We start from the raw sequence: 12,873 nt of genomic DNA on the forward strand, positions 1-12,873 counted from the left end.
TCTTTTCAGTTGAATTTGTATTTTATTATTTAATTTCTAGTCTCTTCTCTCCATCTGCATTTACAAATGCAATGGCCGGAGATTCTCTTTGAATCTTCAAGCCGGGAGTCGATAGATCGAAAATCTAAACCATTTATTTTAAATTTTACGGTCCATATTAACCTATTTATTTGGCCTACCTCACACAAATTAAGAGTTTAGTTTTCTTTCTCGCTCTCTTGAATAATCCAGATTTTTCAGTTCATCAGTTTCGAACTGCGAGATTTGAAAAAATCTGAATTTCATTGGATGATGGATCCAACTCTTTTTTTAATACATTTTAAGCTGGATTCTTTTGTACTTGGGTGATCATAAACTAGCAAATGAAGCAAGATGCTAGTAGTTTGATCATTAGATAACAATTACTACTACGAGATAACCTATAAATTGAGTTAGATGTACTACTCAACCTGATCATTTCAAGGATTTTGTTCTCCGTATGAGATATTGGAGCATGCCTTCCACTTGGGCTTCACACTATCAAGGATCGTGGATCGGTTATTTCTGACATGTCATGAGGCTAAATTTAGCATGATTTTTATAATATAATTTTTTTTATCATTTGGAAATCGTTTTTATCAAATTTAGACTAAATGTGGCATTTAGTCCTTAACTGAAGATGACATTAGTTTTTATAAGACAAACTAAATTATGTTGAAGATACTACTCATACTCGTACTCAAAGATATTGTTCCATATTTTTTTTTATATGTTAAAGTATTTTCTCACTTCTAATCCTACTATTTTAAGAAAGATTGGAATTGGTAAGTTTTCTTTTTGAGGAATCATTCTCATACGCCTAAGTTCGTAACAAATTTTTCCTTTCTTCTTTTAACATATGTTTTTTATAGTACAACGATATATTTTACACTAAAGCGATGGAGGAGTCCGGCTAAGTTGCACAATGGGCAATCTAATTTGGTATCGATTTAGCCATCTACGAGATTCGAACCTAAGAGATCTCCCACTTACAAGTGAAGATGAATACTACCAAACCATTGAGTGACTCTTTTTAACATACGTTATGTTGATGCACAAAACCGGAGGTCTTGGAACAATGTAAATCCGACCGTGAATCTGCAAGAAATGTAAATAACACAAGATGTATCGTGGTTCACCCTAAGGTTTGGGCTACGTCCACACTGATTGTATTATATTTCTCTGAGAAGTGAGGGAAAGAGTGTGAGAGCTTTGCTCTAGATAGGAGAGGCTTAGGGTTTGTGAGGGTGATGAGGTCTTTTTATATAATAAGGGCTTCTCCCCTAATTACATATTTGCCCCTTCATTTATTACATAATTACATTTAAGTCCCCTGAGTATTTATACGAGGTCTAAATACAAAGCCCTAAATATGGTATAAACAGTAGTCCCCCAAGTCTTCAGTCAAGATAGTCTTTTGGTTGAATACTTGAAATTCAGTCCATGAGTGGGCCGAAGTAACTAGATGCTGTCTTGAACTGATGCTCAATATGAGGCAGTGCTCAATCTGAAATGACGCTCAACTAGAAGTAGCACACGCTGCGAGGCTGCTCGGCTCGTGGCTTATGTTGCCTTGGTTGGCTCGGCTTGCGGCGTTTGAAGGTGAAGGAGTCTCTTTTATAGAATAATGGCTCGCTCCTCAATACATGAATGATGGGCTAGAGTTGATGCTCTCTAATAATGGTGATGGAGTCCCTTTTATAGAATAAGGGTTCGTTCATCAATACATAAATGATGGGTTAGAGTTGATGCTCGCGGCGAGGCGGTTGCTCAGAAGGCGGCGATGCTCTCTAATGGTGGTGAGGGAGTTCTTTTTATAGAATAAAGGCTCGCTCATCAATACATAAGTGATGGGTTAGGAGTGATGCTCGTGGCGAGGCGGTTGCTCAGCTGGCGGCGTTGCTCTCTAATGATGGTGAGGGAGCCCATTTTATAAAATAAGGGATCGTTTCTCAGTACATGAACAATGGGTGCTCTCTAATGAAAGTGAGGGAGTCCCTTTTATAGAATAAGGGCTCGCTCCTCAATACATAAATGATGGGCTAAGGCACCCGAGTATTTTTCATGAGGCCCAGTTGAGGCCCAATATATGGTACATAATGTAGTCCCCCAAGTCTTCGGTCAATAGAGTCTGTTGGCTAAAGACTTCAAATTGAATCCATATATGGGCCGAAGTGGCGGTTGTTCGGAGGCGGTATTTGTATACCTTGCACTGAAGCTTTGTAAATGAAGCTTTGAAACTAGAGCTCTGTAAATGAAGCTTTTGAAGCTAGAGCTTTTGTAAATGAAGCTTTTGAAGCTGTAACTCTGTAAATGAAGCTTTCGAAGCTAGAGCTTTTGTAAATGAAGGTTTTGAAGCTGATTGACATGAGTGATGCTCATGAATGTTTGATTGACGTGAGCGATGCTCATGGATGTTGACATGAGTGATGCTCATGAATGTTGACATGAGTGATCATGAATGTTTATGTATGATTGATATGAGTGATGTTCATGAATGTTTATGTATGAATGACATGAGTAGTGCTCATGTATAATTTGGAGTATTGGGCGTACTTTTGATCACCTGGTTGGTGGCATGAAGGAGAGTACGAGTTATACCTTTCATCACCTGGTTGGTGGCATGAATGACTAGTTGCCAAATGATATTAGAGTACGGGTTGTACATTTCATCACCTGGTTGGTGGTAATAGAGGCGGGTTGCCTAATAATATTGGAGTATTGGGCGTACTTTTGATTACCTGGTTGGTGGTAATAGCGGCAGGTTGCCGAATAATTGTGGAGTACTGGGCGTACTTTTGATCGCCTGGTTGGAGCTATTTTGGGCTTATGGGCTTTCGCCCTCTACACAACATTCCAACCCATTTATTTTGGGCTTTGCCTTTTTTTTTTTATATACCCTCTGACGGGGTTTATACATATTACCCTTTGATGGGGTTTATACAGATATCTCCGAAAGATACGGAATATAAATTACATCAGTAAAAAACAAGAACAGTAAATCACATCGTTCTGGTGGGGTGTTTATTCCTTATTTTTACTTTCTCTTTTGCTTTCGTTTTTTCTCAGCTCACTTGATTGCTTTTGCAATCTTCTTTTCTTTTTTTTGCTGCACCTCTCTCTGTCTTTTCACTTGGCAGACACATCTCTCTGTCTCTTCACCTGGCAAGGAATCATGATAGAAATAATAATAGGAAGCTTTATCTTTTTAGAGTGGGCATTTTCTCAATGGGAGTGACAAAGCATCATCGTGGCCTTGTTGTGCCATCATCGTCACAACAATGTTTTACAATAAAGGCTTTAGCTAAAGCATCAAAGTCTTCAAGCAGTTTTGCAATTCTGACCTCATTCCAAGGATCCATGTACTGCTCCCGTAATATATAATCCGTCGAAAAATTGCACAGAATCTTGACCCGGACCTCTCCAGCCTGCGGCAGAGCCACCTGTACATCTTCGATCACCAATGGCTTATCGGGTTCCTAGGCCACCGCTGCTTTGCCGGTGACAACTTGACATTGGGTAGCCATGGATTTGAATCTACTTGTCGAGCTCCTGCCATTTCTTGAGAGTCTGGGTGCAGCCTGACAAAGCTTCGGTCCTCATGAAACCTATAGCGTTGGCAAACCGGTTATACGAAGCAATACCATTGTTGGCAGTGAGGATGACATGTGCACACCATTGTTGGCGATGAGGATGACACTGCGCTCGTCGGGGAGTCGATCGAGCAAGGACCAATCAACGTGGGCAACATGGTTCTCGTCCAAATCCCAAATCCCCCAACTTGATACTTTTCAAAGCAAACGTGATGGTGTCGCTATCCAACCCGATATTCCACCGCCTCAAATATACGTATCGTTTTCCAGAGAGACAGATAATCGGGGACGACAGAGGTGGGCTGTCTGGGCTTGGGCCTGGATTCAAGTAACGTTGCGCCAGCTGGATCGCGACCGCTGATTTTGTTGGCGGGTAGGTCGGATGATGTGTGGGCGTGGGAAAGAGCGAAAAGGAATAAGAGGGCGGCGATGGTGAGGATGAGCTCTTCCGCTGATCTGGGAAATCAACGGTGGTGATGAATTAAGCCTCACGAGCTAAAAACGAGTCGTCGACGTGGAATGGAGCCATTGCGCTCGCCGGGGAGTCGATCGAGCATGGACCAGTCAACGCGGCTTCTGCATAGGTGACCCAAATGACAATAACAACAGTAATTAGGAACAACCCAGCTCTGTACCTCCACCCCATCATAAGCCCAGCAAAATCCAAATGGAAAAATCAGAGGATTTTCAAAGATCTGATTGGTTGGTTAGTCTTCCTCCTTAGATCTTTGAAATTTTGGCCCTGTCACCGACCTATAAGCATTGAGAATTTGAGATCTTGGGTGCTGGGTGACAGGGTGTGTGGCAACTCGCACTGGAGTTATTGGCCTGAATTGGTCTTTTGATATTTCAAGACCCATTTTTTCTTGGGACTTGGGAGTTAGAAAAGTTTTCTTGACTGAAGCAATTAAGCTTGCTAGGTTGTGTAAATTAATAAATTGGGGCCAGAAAAGGAAAAAGAAGACGTGCTGAGGAAATCGAGAGGGTGTCTTGAAAAGAGAAAGACATTTGATGAAGAGGTGACAGACAAGTGGAAGATTTTCATGTTGTGGAAATGGAGAAGGTGACATTTGTCTCAAGTTGTGCTCGCTACTAAGACGAATCTTTTTCTGGAAAAGCCCAGTGAGGTTTTTGGGTTTCTTGCAAATTTTGTGGATTCACGATGGAGGTGAAAAAATGAAAGAGAACCGACACAACTTTTCGTATCGATTACCACAGACGGCGCCAAATGTTGATGCATAAAACCGGAGGTCTTGGAACAACGTAAATCCGACCGTGAATCTACAAGAAATGTAAATAACACAATATGTATCGTGGTTCACCCCAAGGTTTGGGGTACGTCCACACTGATTGTATTATATTTCTCTGAGAAGTGAGGGAGAGAGTGTGAGAGTTTTGATCTAGATAGGAGAGGCTTAGGGTTTGTGAGGGTGAGGAGACCCTTTTTATAGAATAAGGGCTCCTCCCCTAATTACATATTTGCCGCTTCATTTATTACATAATTACATTTAAGTCCCTTGAGTATTTATATGAGGCCCTAAATATGGTATAAACACGTTAAAATTAGCGTCTTATCTATTTCAAATGAGATCCTTTGTTAAAATGAGGCGAAGCGTTATATTCCATAACTGCCGAAGTTTAACAACATCGGGGTGGTGGCGCAGTTGGCTAGCGCGTAGGTCTCATAGCTTCTGAGTGATCCTGAGGTCGAGAGTTCGAGCCTCTCTCACCCCAAATTATTTTATGCCTTCAGTTATTTTGGTTGGGCCTAGGCCCGGTCCAACTCTGGGCTCCACACTCAGTTAGAAAATCTTTCGGGTCGGCCCAAAGTCTCCAACAACTCCACTGCGACCCAAATTACATAAACCCTAAACCGCATCAGAGCTCCGTCTTCTTTCACTTTCCTCCTAAACCCTAAACCGATTCAGGGCCTCCCTCTCTCTCTCCTCTCCTTTCTCTCTCTACACCCTCTATATTTCATTTGAAGGACACCCAACGATGGTGAAGAAAAGCAAAAGTAAGCCTCTTAATTTCACTACAAATCTCTCATTTTTGTTAAATTTTGTATTTTTTTTTATTAATCGGAATTTGAAGCTGCAATTTTATTATTTTTGTTAATTTTTTGATAAATTTGATTTGTATTTGTTTTCTGGAATTAATTGGAATTGGATTAATGGGTTGCAGAGAGCAAGAGTAAGAGAGTGACGTTGAGTAAGAAGTACAAGGTGATAAGGAAGGTGAAGGAGCACCACAAAAAGAAGGCCAAGGACGCCAAGAAGCTCGGCTTCAAGAACAAGAAGGTCGAGAAGGACCCGGGTATTCCTAATGACTGGCCCTTCAAGGAGCAGGAGCTCAAGGCTCTCGAAGTCCGTCGGGCTAAATATATCGAAGAAGCAGAGCAAAAGAAGGCTGCCCGCAAAGAAAGGGTACGGCTTTAGTACCCGTGTTTCTGTTTTTGTGATTGATTGTTGTTTGAATTACTTTGACTTATGATTTACGAATTAGAGTTTCTCGAGTTTTTGAGCAGTTGTACGTGAAATATAGTTTTTCCCGTGTACTGATGCAATTGGCATTCAGATTGGCATTTGAAATTGGGTTTAAAGTTTACAGCATATGATGCAATGATAGCTGAGAATGAATGAGTATACTTTTTTGATACAGTACCCTTTTTACTGCATATGAGTTTTGGCGTTCAAGTATTAACATATGCTCGGCTTGCCGATTTCATCATTGAGAAGCAATCACTTACCTGCTTTTAGTGCACACTTTTAGCTGTATCATATTGGTAATAAACTTTTTATTCTGATTCAGGCTAAAAAGAGGAAGATGGGGATTTTAGAGGACGACGATGTCCCCAATTCAGAGGAAGTGGCAGAAGAAGAGAGTATTGATGATTCCACTGCCTTCGGGAATAATAGAGGTATGTTGTTACTTGGTGTTTTTAAGGAATGTTTTATTGCGGATGGTTCAGCTTGAATATCACTACATTTTTTATCCTTAATTGTTCTTAAAACGATTTTCTCTCTGTACAGATAGCTCAGATAGGGCTTTCTACAAGGAGTTGGTTAAAGTTATTGAAGCCTCAGATGTCATTTTGGAAGTTCTTGATGCTCGAGACCCCCTGGGTACCCGATGTATTGATATGGAAAAGATGGTGATGAAATCGGGTCCTAACAAGCATCTCGTCTTACTTCTGAACAAAATTGGTAATACATTTCATGCTCTTCAGTATCTTAAAACATTGATTTGCACTTTCAATTTTTTTTTTGTTTCTAAACTTTAGCCTTTAATAACTGTGATGGTTCTTGGATCTCAGATCTTGTCCCACGAGAAGCTGCTGAGAAATGGCTGACTTATCTTAGGGAAGAGTTACCAGCTGTTGCCTTCAAGTGCAACACCCAAGAGCAAAGGTCAAACTTAGGGTGGAAATCATCTTCGAAGAAATCAAAACCAAGCAGCCTTCTCCAGACAAGCGACTGTCTGGGAGCTGAAACTCTTCTAAAATTGTTGAAGAACTATTCCAGAAGTCATGAGGTACTTGTATCATCTGTTTTAGGAAGCAATGCCACACACACACAGAGGCATGTTATATTTATCCCTCTAAAATTAGGGTTTTCATTGCTGGAATATGAGTAAGTTTGAATAATTTCATCGCATTATTTCCGGTGTAAATGTGAGCTTTTGTCTTTCACAGATCAAGAAATCAATTACTGTGGGTGTTATCGGCCTTCCCAATGTCGGAAAGAGTAGTCTGATTAATAGTTTGAAGAGAAGCCGTGTTGTCAATGTTGGTTCTACTCCAGGATTAACAAGATCACTGCAAGAAGTTCAGTTGGATAATAATGTCAAATTGCTGGACTGCCCTGGTGTTGTAATGCTTAGATCTAAAGAGAATGATGCCTCTATAGCACTACGAAACTGCAAAAGAATTGAGAAGTTAGAGGATCCAATTGCTCCAGGTATTCACCAAGTCTCAGATTCTTCATTTAACCCTCGTAATATGCATGACTGCCCTAATCCTGCATTGATCTACCACGGAATGCTTATTAGTGATTCCTATTGTATATGAAACTTACTTCTATTGCAATCCTTCTTAAGCTTAGTTGAGATTTTCTCTTTGTTGAACAGTAAAGGAAATTTTGAAGCTTTGCCCAGAAAGACTTTTGGTGACTCTATACAAGCTCCCAAGTTTCGATTCAGTTGATGACTTTCTGCATAAGGTGGCTACAGTTAGGGGTAAGCTAAAAAAGGGTGGTGTTGTAGATATTGGCGCTGCCGCAAGAATTGTGCTGCACGACTGGAACGAGGGTATGCATTGACCTTTATTCGTCCGACAAGAACTCTGAAATTTTTTTTTGTAAAGAAGGTAAATGCTGAAAAAGTGGATAATTGATGCTAAACGTTCAATGTCTTTCAGGTAAAATTCCATACTACACCATGCCCCCAGTTAGGAATCAAGATCATCCTTCAGAGGCAAACATTGTTTTGCAGCTGGGCAAGGCGTTTAACATTGATGAAGTATACAATGCAGAATCTTCATTCATCGGAAGCCTCAAGTCTGTTAGTGATTTCCATCCTGTCGAAGTTCCTCCCAGTTGCCCGCTCAATTTCAATGAAGATATTGAAGAGGTTTGTGATCTGTGCTAACCATATCACTTATGACTCCTTTTCTGTTATTCAGTATTTTGGTAGCCAAACTAGTGCACATTGAATAGTCTGTGCATGCTGTTTACAGATATGTTCAATAGTCTTCTAGGAAGCCGACTGATTCACATTTGATTTAAAATTTAGTGTACATTTATCAAATTCCGAATGTAATTTGATTTTACATTATCACGCACCAGGTTGATACGGCAGAAGGACCATCAAGTCATGGTGATGGAAGTCCTGAAGATATGGTTGACGGAGACGATGACCAGTCCATGGCATGTGAAGAAGATGATGGTGGCAAACCCAAGGAAAAGAAAGCTATTAGAACTATCAGGCAAAATGAGAAATTGTACACAGCTGAAGGTATTCTCAATCCTAAGCTAAAGAAAGCAGAAAGGAAGAAAAACAAAAAGGCCAAGTCAGCCGCAGCCTCAGTCGACGCTATGGATGCTGACGGTGACTATGACTTTAAAGTGGATTACAAGAACAAGGGATCCGCTATGGATGTTAGTGATGGTCAACTTATAGGAAAGGTTCCGATGTCTGGTACTGGATTTGATGAACCGGAGAAATAGCCGGGACGATCAAATGCAACTGTATCATCAGAGGCGGTCCACGGTGCACACCAAGTTCAGTCTGATCTAGCCAGTTTTTTGTTTTTTAAGAGAAATATGTATGAATGCCAATGGTTTTCAGATTTTTGTACGGACAGGATTTATGTCTGCCTAACAATATAAAAGCTTGATTATTTATCTGCATATTTAACCTGGATTCGTCTTGCACGCTCTACAAACAACAACAAAACCTTATCCCACTAAAGATCATGACTTTCACTGTCACCCTCGTTGAAACGAGTTGAATCTGAACTGCGATTCAGATCAAGTCTTACCAAAATCGGATTACAATTTCCCAACGGAGGACGTATAAGTAGCTAGCATCAGCATGTGTATTTGCAATCCAAGTTTAAGCCCTTTCTCTAAGGACTACAATAACTTATTATCGAAGTTATAACGAGTGATCTACACCAGATTAAAAACCAACTGTATTGGCTGGAAGGTGTAAGATATGCTAATACATGAAGATGGATCTCAATCATCAATTGGCACCCCTCGAACCGTGTCATCGTCACCCGGATCTTGTTCGTCCTTAGTTGTTGAGGGAGCTGGTTCAGACAATGAGGATTGATTCACAGGAGTGACCACAGTCGTCGTGGTTGTCGAAGATACTGCTGTAACGCCGTTGGTGGTTGTGACTGGTGTTATGGATTCTGTAGTTGATGTCACGATTCCTTGTGCCTCCACGGCCTCGCGTGCTGCTTTCTCTTTGGCCTTTTTGGCTCTTTCCAGTACATCTTCCTGTGTATAATTGATAAATTAGCGCAGCGACTAATATCCATTATGCTCAATGCAGACTATGCAGTTGTTTTGATTCAATCCCTCACATCACTAGCAATATACAGTTCAAACCAAATCGAGAACCAGTAAGAGAACTTTGTACCGATGATCCCACGCTATTCACTATAATATGGTGTTGTCTATGCACAATGATCTGCCTTAAACCGAAGTGATTTAGAAATTATCTAAAGCAGATTTCACATTTAGCTTCAATCCATGAATTCTGGAAATGTTTTTTCGCTTACGGAAATGTTGACAGCAAATTTGTAAAGCAGAAAGTTCACAAGGAGGAACAATTCATCAATGAAGTGAAGTGCTCACCTGAAACTCCTCTACAAGCTTCTGCTGCTCAGCTTGCAGCCTACCAATCGTGCTCAAAAACTCGCCTACACCGGACTCAATGCGGTCGTTTATAGCTTCAGCTAGAGCTTTCCCCAAGAAAAAGGCATCCAGAACACTCCTGCTATCACCCTCACCTGCAACATTCAGTTGCTCAAATCTTTGCATATTCCAATCCAAAATTTACATTTATCCCATAAAAACCTGACATTTCTGGAAAGGGGTACCCAAAGGATTGTTCTTTCGTAATTTAGATAAAAACCCAATTCATACAAATCAACAATTTCCAGAACGAGATTCATTCAACCGACACCAAATAATTTACACATGAAAAAAGTTCAAAAATTGAAGACACAGAGGTAAGAACAATACCAAATCCGGGCCCACCAGGATTTGCACTGCAGTCCAATCTGCTTCTCTGAGACCCAATTCTTCCATAAAATCCAACGCTTTTAAGCTTCAAATCTGTATGAACACTTGCAGAGCTTGAAGACGACGCAGAGAAAAAGCTGCTGCTTCTGGGTTTAGAAAGCAGGGAAGAAAGTGCTTGTGGGGAAGCAGAAGCAGAAGTTAAAACCCCACTAATCATTTTTTCACTTCAGATTCTCAGATTCTGTCACTTACTCGGTGTTTCTCGGCTTTTCTTGTTGGCTCAACAGAACAAAAATCTTCAGGGTTTGCCGTCCAGTACAGTTGGGTTCGGGTCGGGTTTTCTGTTTGTGTTAATGACGTGGGCCTAAACTTACACACACGTAAGTCCAGTGTTCCGGTCCACCCGAACCATGCGTGGTCCATATAAACAAGTGCAGCAGCCTATGCTAAATTAGTGCACCTTGTCCCACACATCTTGCTATCAAAACTTAAGATCTTGAATTTCATGGTGATTTGATTTGACAACACTACAAGCTCAAGCTCATCTGTTTGTGGGATTTTTTGTGTTATAGTATTTGTATGAGAGTTTTGCTATGGTCAATCGTGTTTTCACGCTTTTTAATTGAAAAGATGTGTAAATCAACAATTTGTAAGTGCGTAAATTGAGATTGAAAGTTAAGTTTTGCCAATTTGGTTATAACATAGCATAATTTGTCACTTGGACCGTTGCTCTGTATCACACAGACAAATCCACTTAAAAAACTTATTCCTTGTAGAATTCTCATTGTGTTTTGGAGAAGTGTAGGCATATAATCAACTGATATCGTTTGACATTCTACTCAATAACGTGATAAGATAAGTGATTACATTACTCTATGGACAATCCAATTTCTCTTGCCACCTATATTTCACTTTTTCAGTTTCTTTGAACACTCTAATATCTTTGGAAATAAACCAAACCTAACTTTTGAAAAACTATGATTTCCTTTTGCAGGCTATACGTTTTTTTAATACAACGTTATATTTACACCAAGATGTAAGGAATTTAGAGAACATCATAAGTTGATTCTAAATGAGTTATTAACAAATCCAATTGTCTGAAGGGGAGTTAAACAAAGAGGCAGAATTTCGATTAGTTTAGGTTACATATAATTTTGGGTAAAAGATTGTTTACTACCCTCATGTTTCGTGGTTTTCAACATTTAGTACATCAAGTTTTTTTCATCTCAGAGTCATACCTAAAGTGTAAATTTTGGGACAATCTCATACATCCGTTAGTCAAACTGTTAAATTTGTCGTTAATTGTGACGTGGCGCCCATGTGGACAATGATTGGGCGCCACGTGTCATCCACGTTTTTTTTTCTTTTTTTTTCTTTCTTTTTTCTTCTTCCTCCTTCTTCCTCTTCTTCTTCTTCTTCTTCCGAATCTGCAACTTTGTTTTTTCTTCTTCCTCATTCTTCTCCTTCTTCCTTCCTCTTTCTTCTTTCTTCTTCCTTTTCTTTCTTCTTCTTCTTCTTCCTCCGAATCAGGGGAAGATGAAGTTTTTTTTTTTTATCTTCTTCCTCATTTTTCCTCCTTCTTCCTTCTCCTTCCTCCTTCTTCCTTCATCTTCTTCTTCTTCCTCCGAATCTGGGTTGCAGATTCGGTTTTTTTTTTCCTTCTTCTTTATCCTTCTTCCTCATTCTTCTTTTTCTTATTCTTCTTCTTCTTCCTTCGAATCTGCAACTTTTTTTTTTCTTCCTCCTTCTTCTTCTTCTTCTCCTTCTTCCTTCCTCATTCTTCCTTCCTCATTCTTCCTTCTTCCTTCTCCTTCTTCTTCTTCTTCTTCTTCCTCCGAATATGGGGAAGATGAAGGTTTTTTTTTTCTTTCTTCTTCCTCCTTCTTCCTTCCTCTTCTTCTTCTTCTTCTTCCTCTGAATCTAGCTTGCAAATTCGGTTTGTTTTTTTTATTTTTTTCCTTCTTCCTTCTTCTTCCTTCTTCTTCTTCTTCTTCTTTTTCTTCCTTCGAATCTGCAACTTTTTTTTTTCTTCTTCCTCCTTCTTCTTCTTCCTTCCTCTTTCCTTCCCCTTCGTCTCATTCTTCCTTCTTCTTCCTTCTCCTTCTTCTTCTTCTTCTTCCTCCGAATCTGGGGAAGATGAAGGTTTTTTTTCTTCTTTTTCTTCTTCCTCCTTCTTCCTTCTCCTTACTCCTTCTTCCTTCCTCTTCTTCTTTTCCTCCAAATATGAGTTGCAGATTCGGTTTTTTTTTTCCCTTCCTCCTCCGAATCTGCAACTTTTTTTTTTCTTCTTCCTCTTTCTCCTTCTTCCTTCCTCCTCCTTCGGATTTGAATCCTCTCCTGAGCTAATGGAGAGGATCCTCCTGACCAGTTATCATGAGCCGTTGGATAAAAATCCAACGGCTATAATTATTATAACTTTAAAGGGACCTCCCTGTTTGTAACCGTTAGATAAAAAACCAATGGCCCATGATAACTGGTCAGGAGGATCCTCTCCATTAGCTCAAGAG

The 12,873-nt window shown here is 40.1% G+C and overlaps 2 protein-coding genes and 1 non-coding gene across 3 annotated transcripts; 2 read left to right on the top strand and 1 right to left on the bottom strand.

Annotated features, from left to right (window-relative positions):
* Nucleotides 1–5,260: 5,260 nt before the first annotated feature.
* Nucleotides 5,261–5,345, top strand: TRNAM-CAU (transfer RNA methionine (anticodon CAU)). Its single transcript is given in 2 exon segments — nt 5,261–5,298; nt 5,310–5,345. It is a non-coding gene; the product is annotated as a tRNA-Met (tRNA).
* A 127-nt stretch (nt 5,346–5,472) lies between these two features.
* LOC126622175 (guanine nucleotide-binding protein-like NSN1) lies at nt 5,473–9,019 on the top strand. Its single transcript, XM_050290851.1, has 9 exons — nt 5,473–5,628; nt 5,796–6,037; nt 6,423–6,531; nt 6,644–6,817; nt 6,928–7,145; nt 7,306–7,570; nt 7,740–7,919; nt 8,029–8,240; nt 8,456–9,019. The coding sequence occupies exons 1-9, from the start codon at nt 5,610–5,612 to the stop codon at nt 8,834–8,836; spliced, it is 1,800 nt and encodes a 599-aa protein (XP_050146808.1). The 5' UTR covers nt 5,473–5,609; the 3' UTR covers nt 8,837–9,019.
* Nucleotides 9,020–9,067: 48 nt separating this feature from the next.
* On the bottom strand, nt 9,068–10,725 carry LOC126622177 (uncharacterized protein At4g13200, chloroplastic-like). Its single transcript, XM_050290854.1, has 3 exons — nt 10,367–10,725; nt 9,977–10,131; nt 9,068–9,616 (listed from the first exon to the last, which is right to left on the bottom strand). Exons 1-3 carry the CDS (start codon nt 10,581–10,583, stop codon nt 9,350–9,352), a joined length of 639 nt encoding a protein of 212 aa, XP_050146811.1. The 5' UTR covers nt 10,584–10,725; the 3' UTR covers nt 9,068–9,349.
* Between the last annotated feature and the right edge of the window lie 2,148 nt (nt 10,726–12,873).

The sequence above is a fragment of the Malus sylvestris genome, chromosome 5 (assembly GCF_916048215.2).
Source record: "Malus sylvestris chromosome 5, drMalSylv7.2, whole genome shotgun sequence".
In the NCBI taxonomy this organism is placed as follows: domain Eukaryota; kingdom Viridiplantae; phylum Streptophyta; class Magnoliopsida; order Rosales; family Rosaceae; genus Malus; species Malus sylvestris.

Coding starts and splice junctions, on each gene's coding strand:
- LOC126622177 (XM_050290854.1), bottom strand. CDS start 10,583: ATGATTAGTGGGGTTTTAACTTCTGCTTCTGCTTCCCCACAAGCACTT. Junction 10,132..10,366: donor TCCTGGTGGGCCCGGATTTG/GTATTGTTCTTA, acceptor TGAATGTTGCAG/GTGAGGGTGATAGCAGGAGT. Junction 9,617..9,976: donor AGCTTGTAGAGGAGTTTCAG/GTGAGCACTTCA, acceptor AATTATACACAG/GAAGATGTACTGGAAAGAGC.
- LOC126622175 (XM_050290851.1), top strand. Junction 6,038..6,422: donor AGGCTGCCCGCAAAGAAAGG/GTACGGCTTTAG, acceptor ATTCTGATTCAG/GCTAAAAAGAGGAAGATGGG. Junction 6,532..6,643: donor TGCCTTCGGGAATAATAGAG/GTATGTTGTTAC, acceptor CTCTCTGTACAG/ATAGCTCAGATAGGGCTTTC.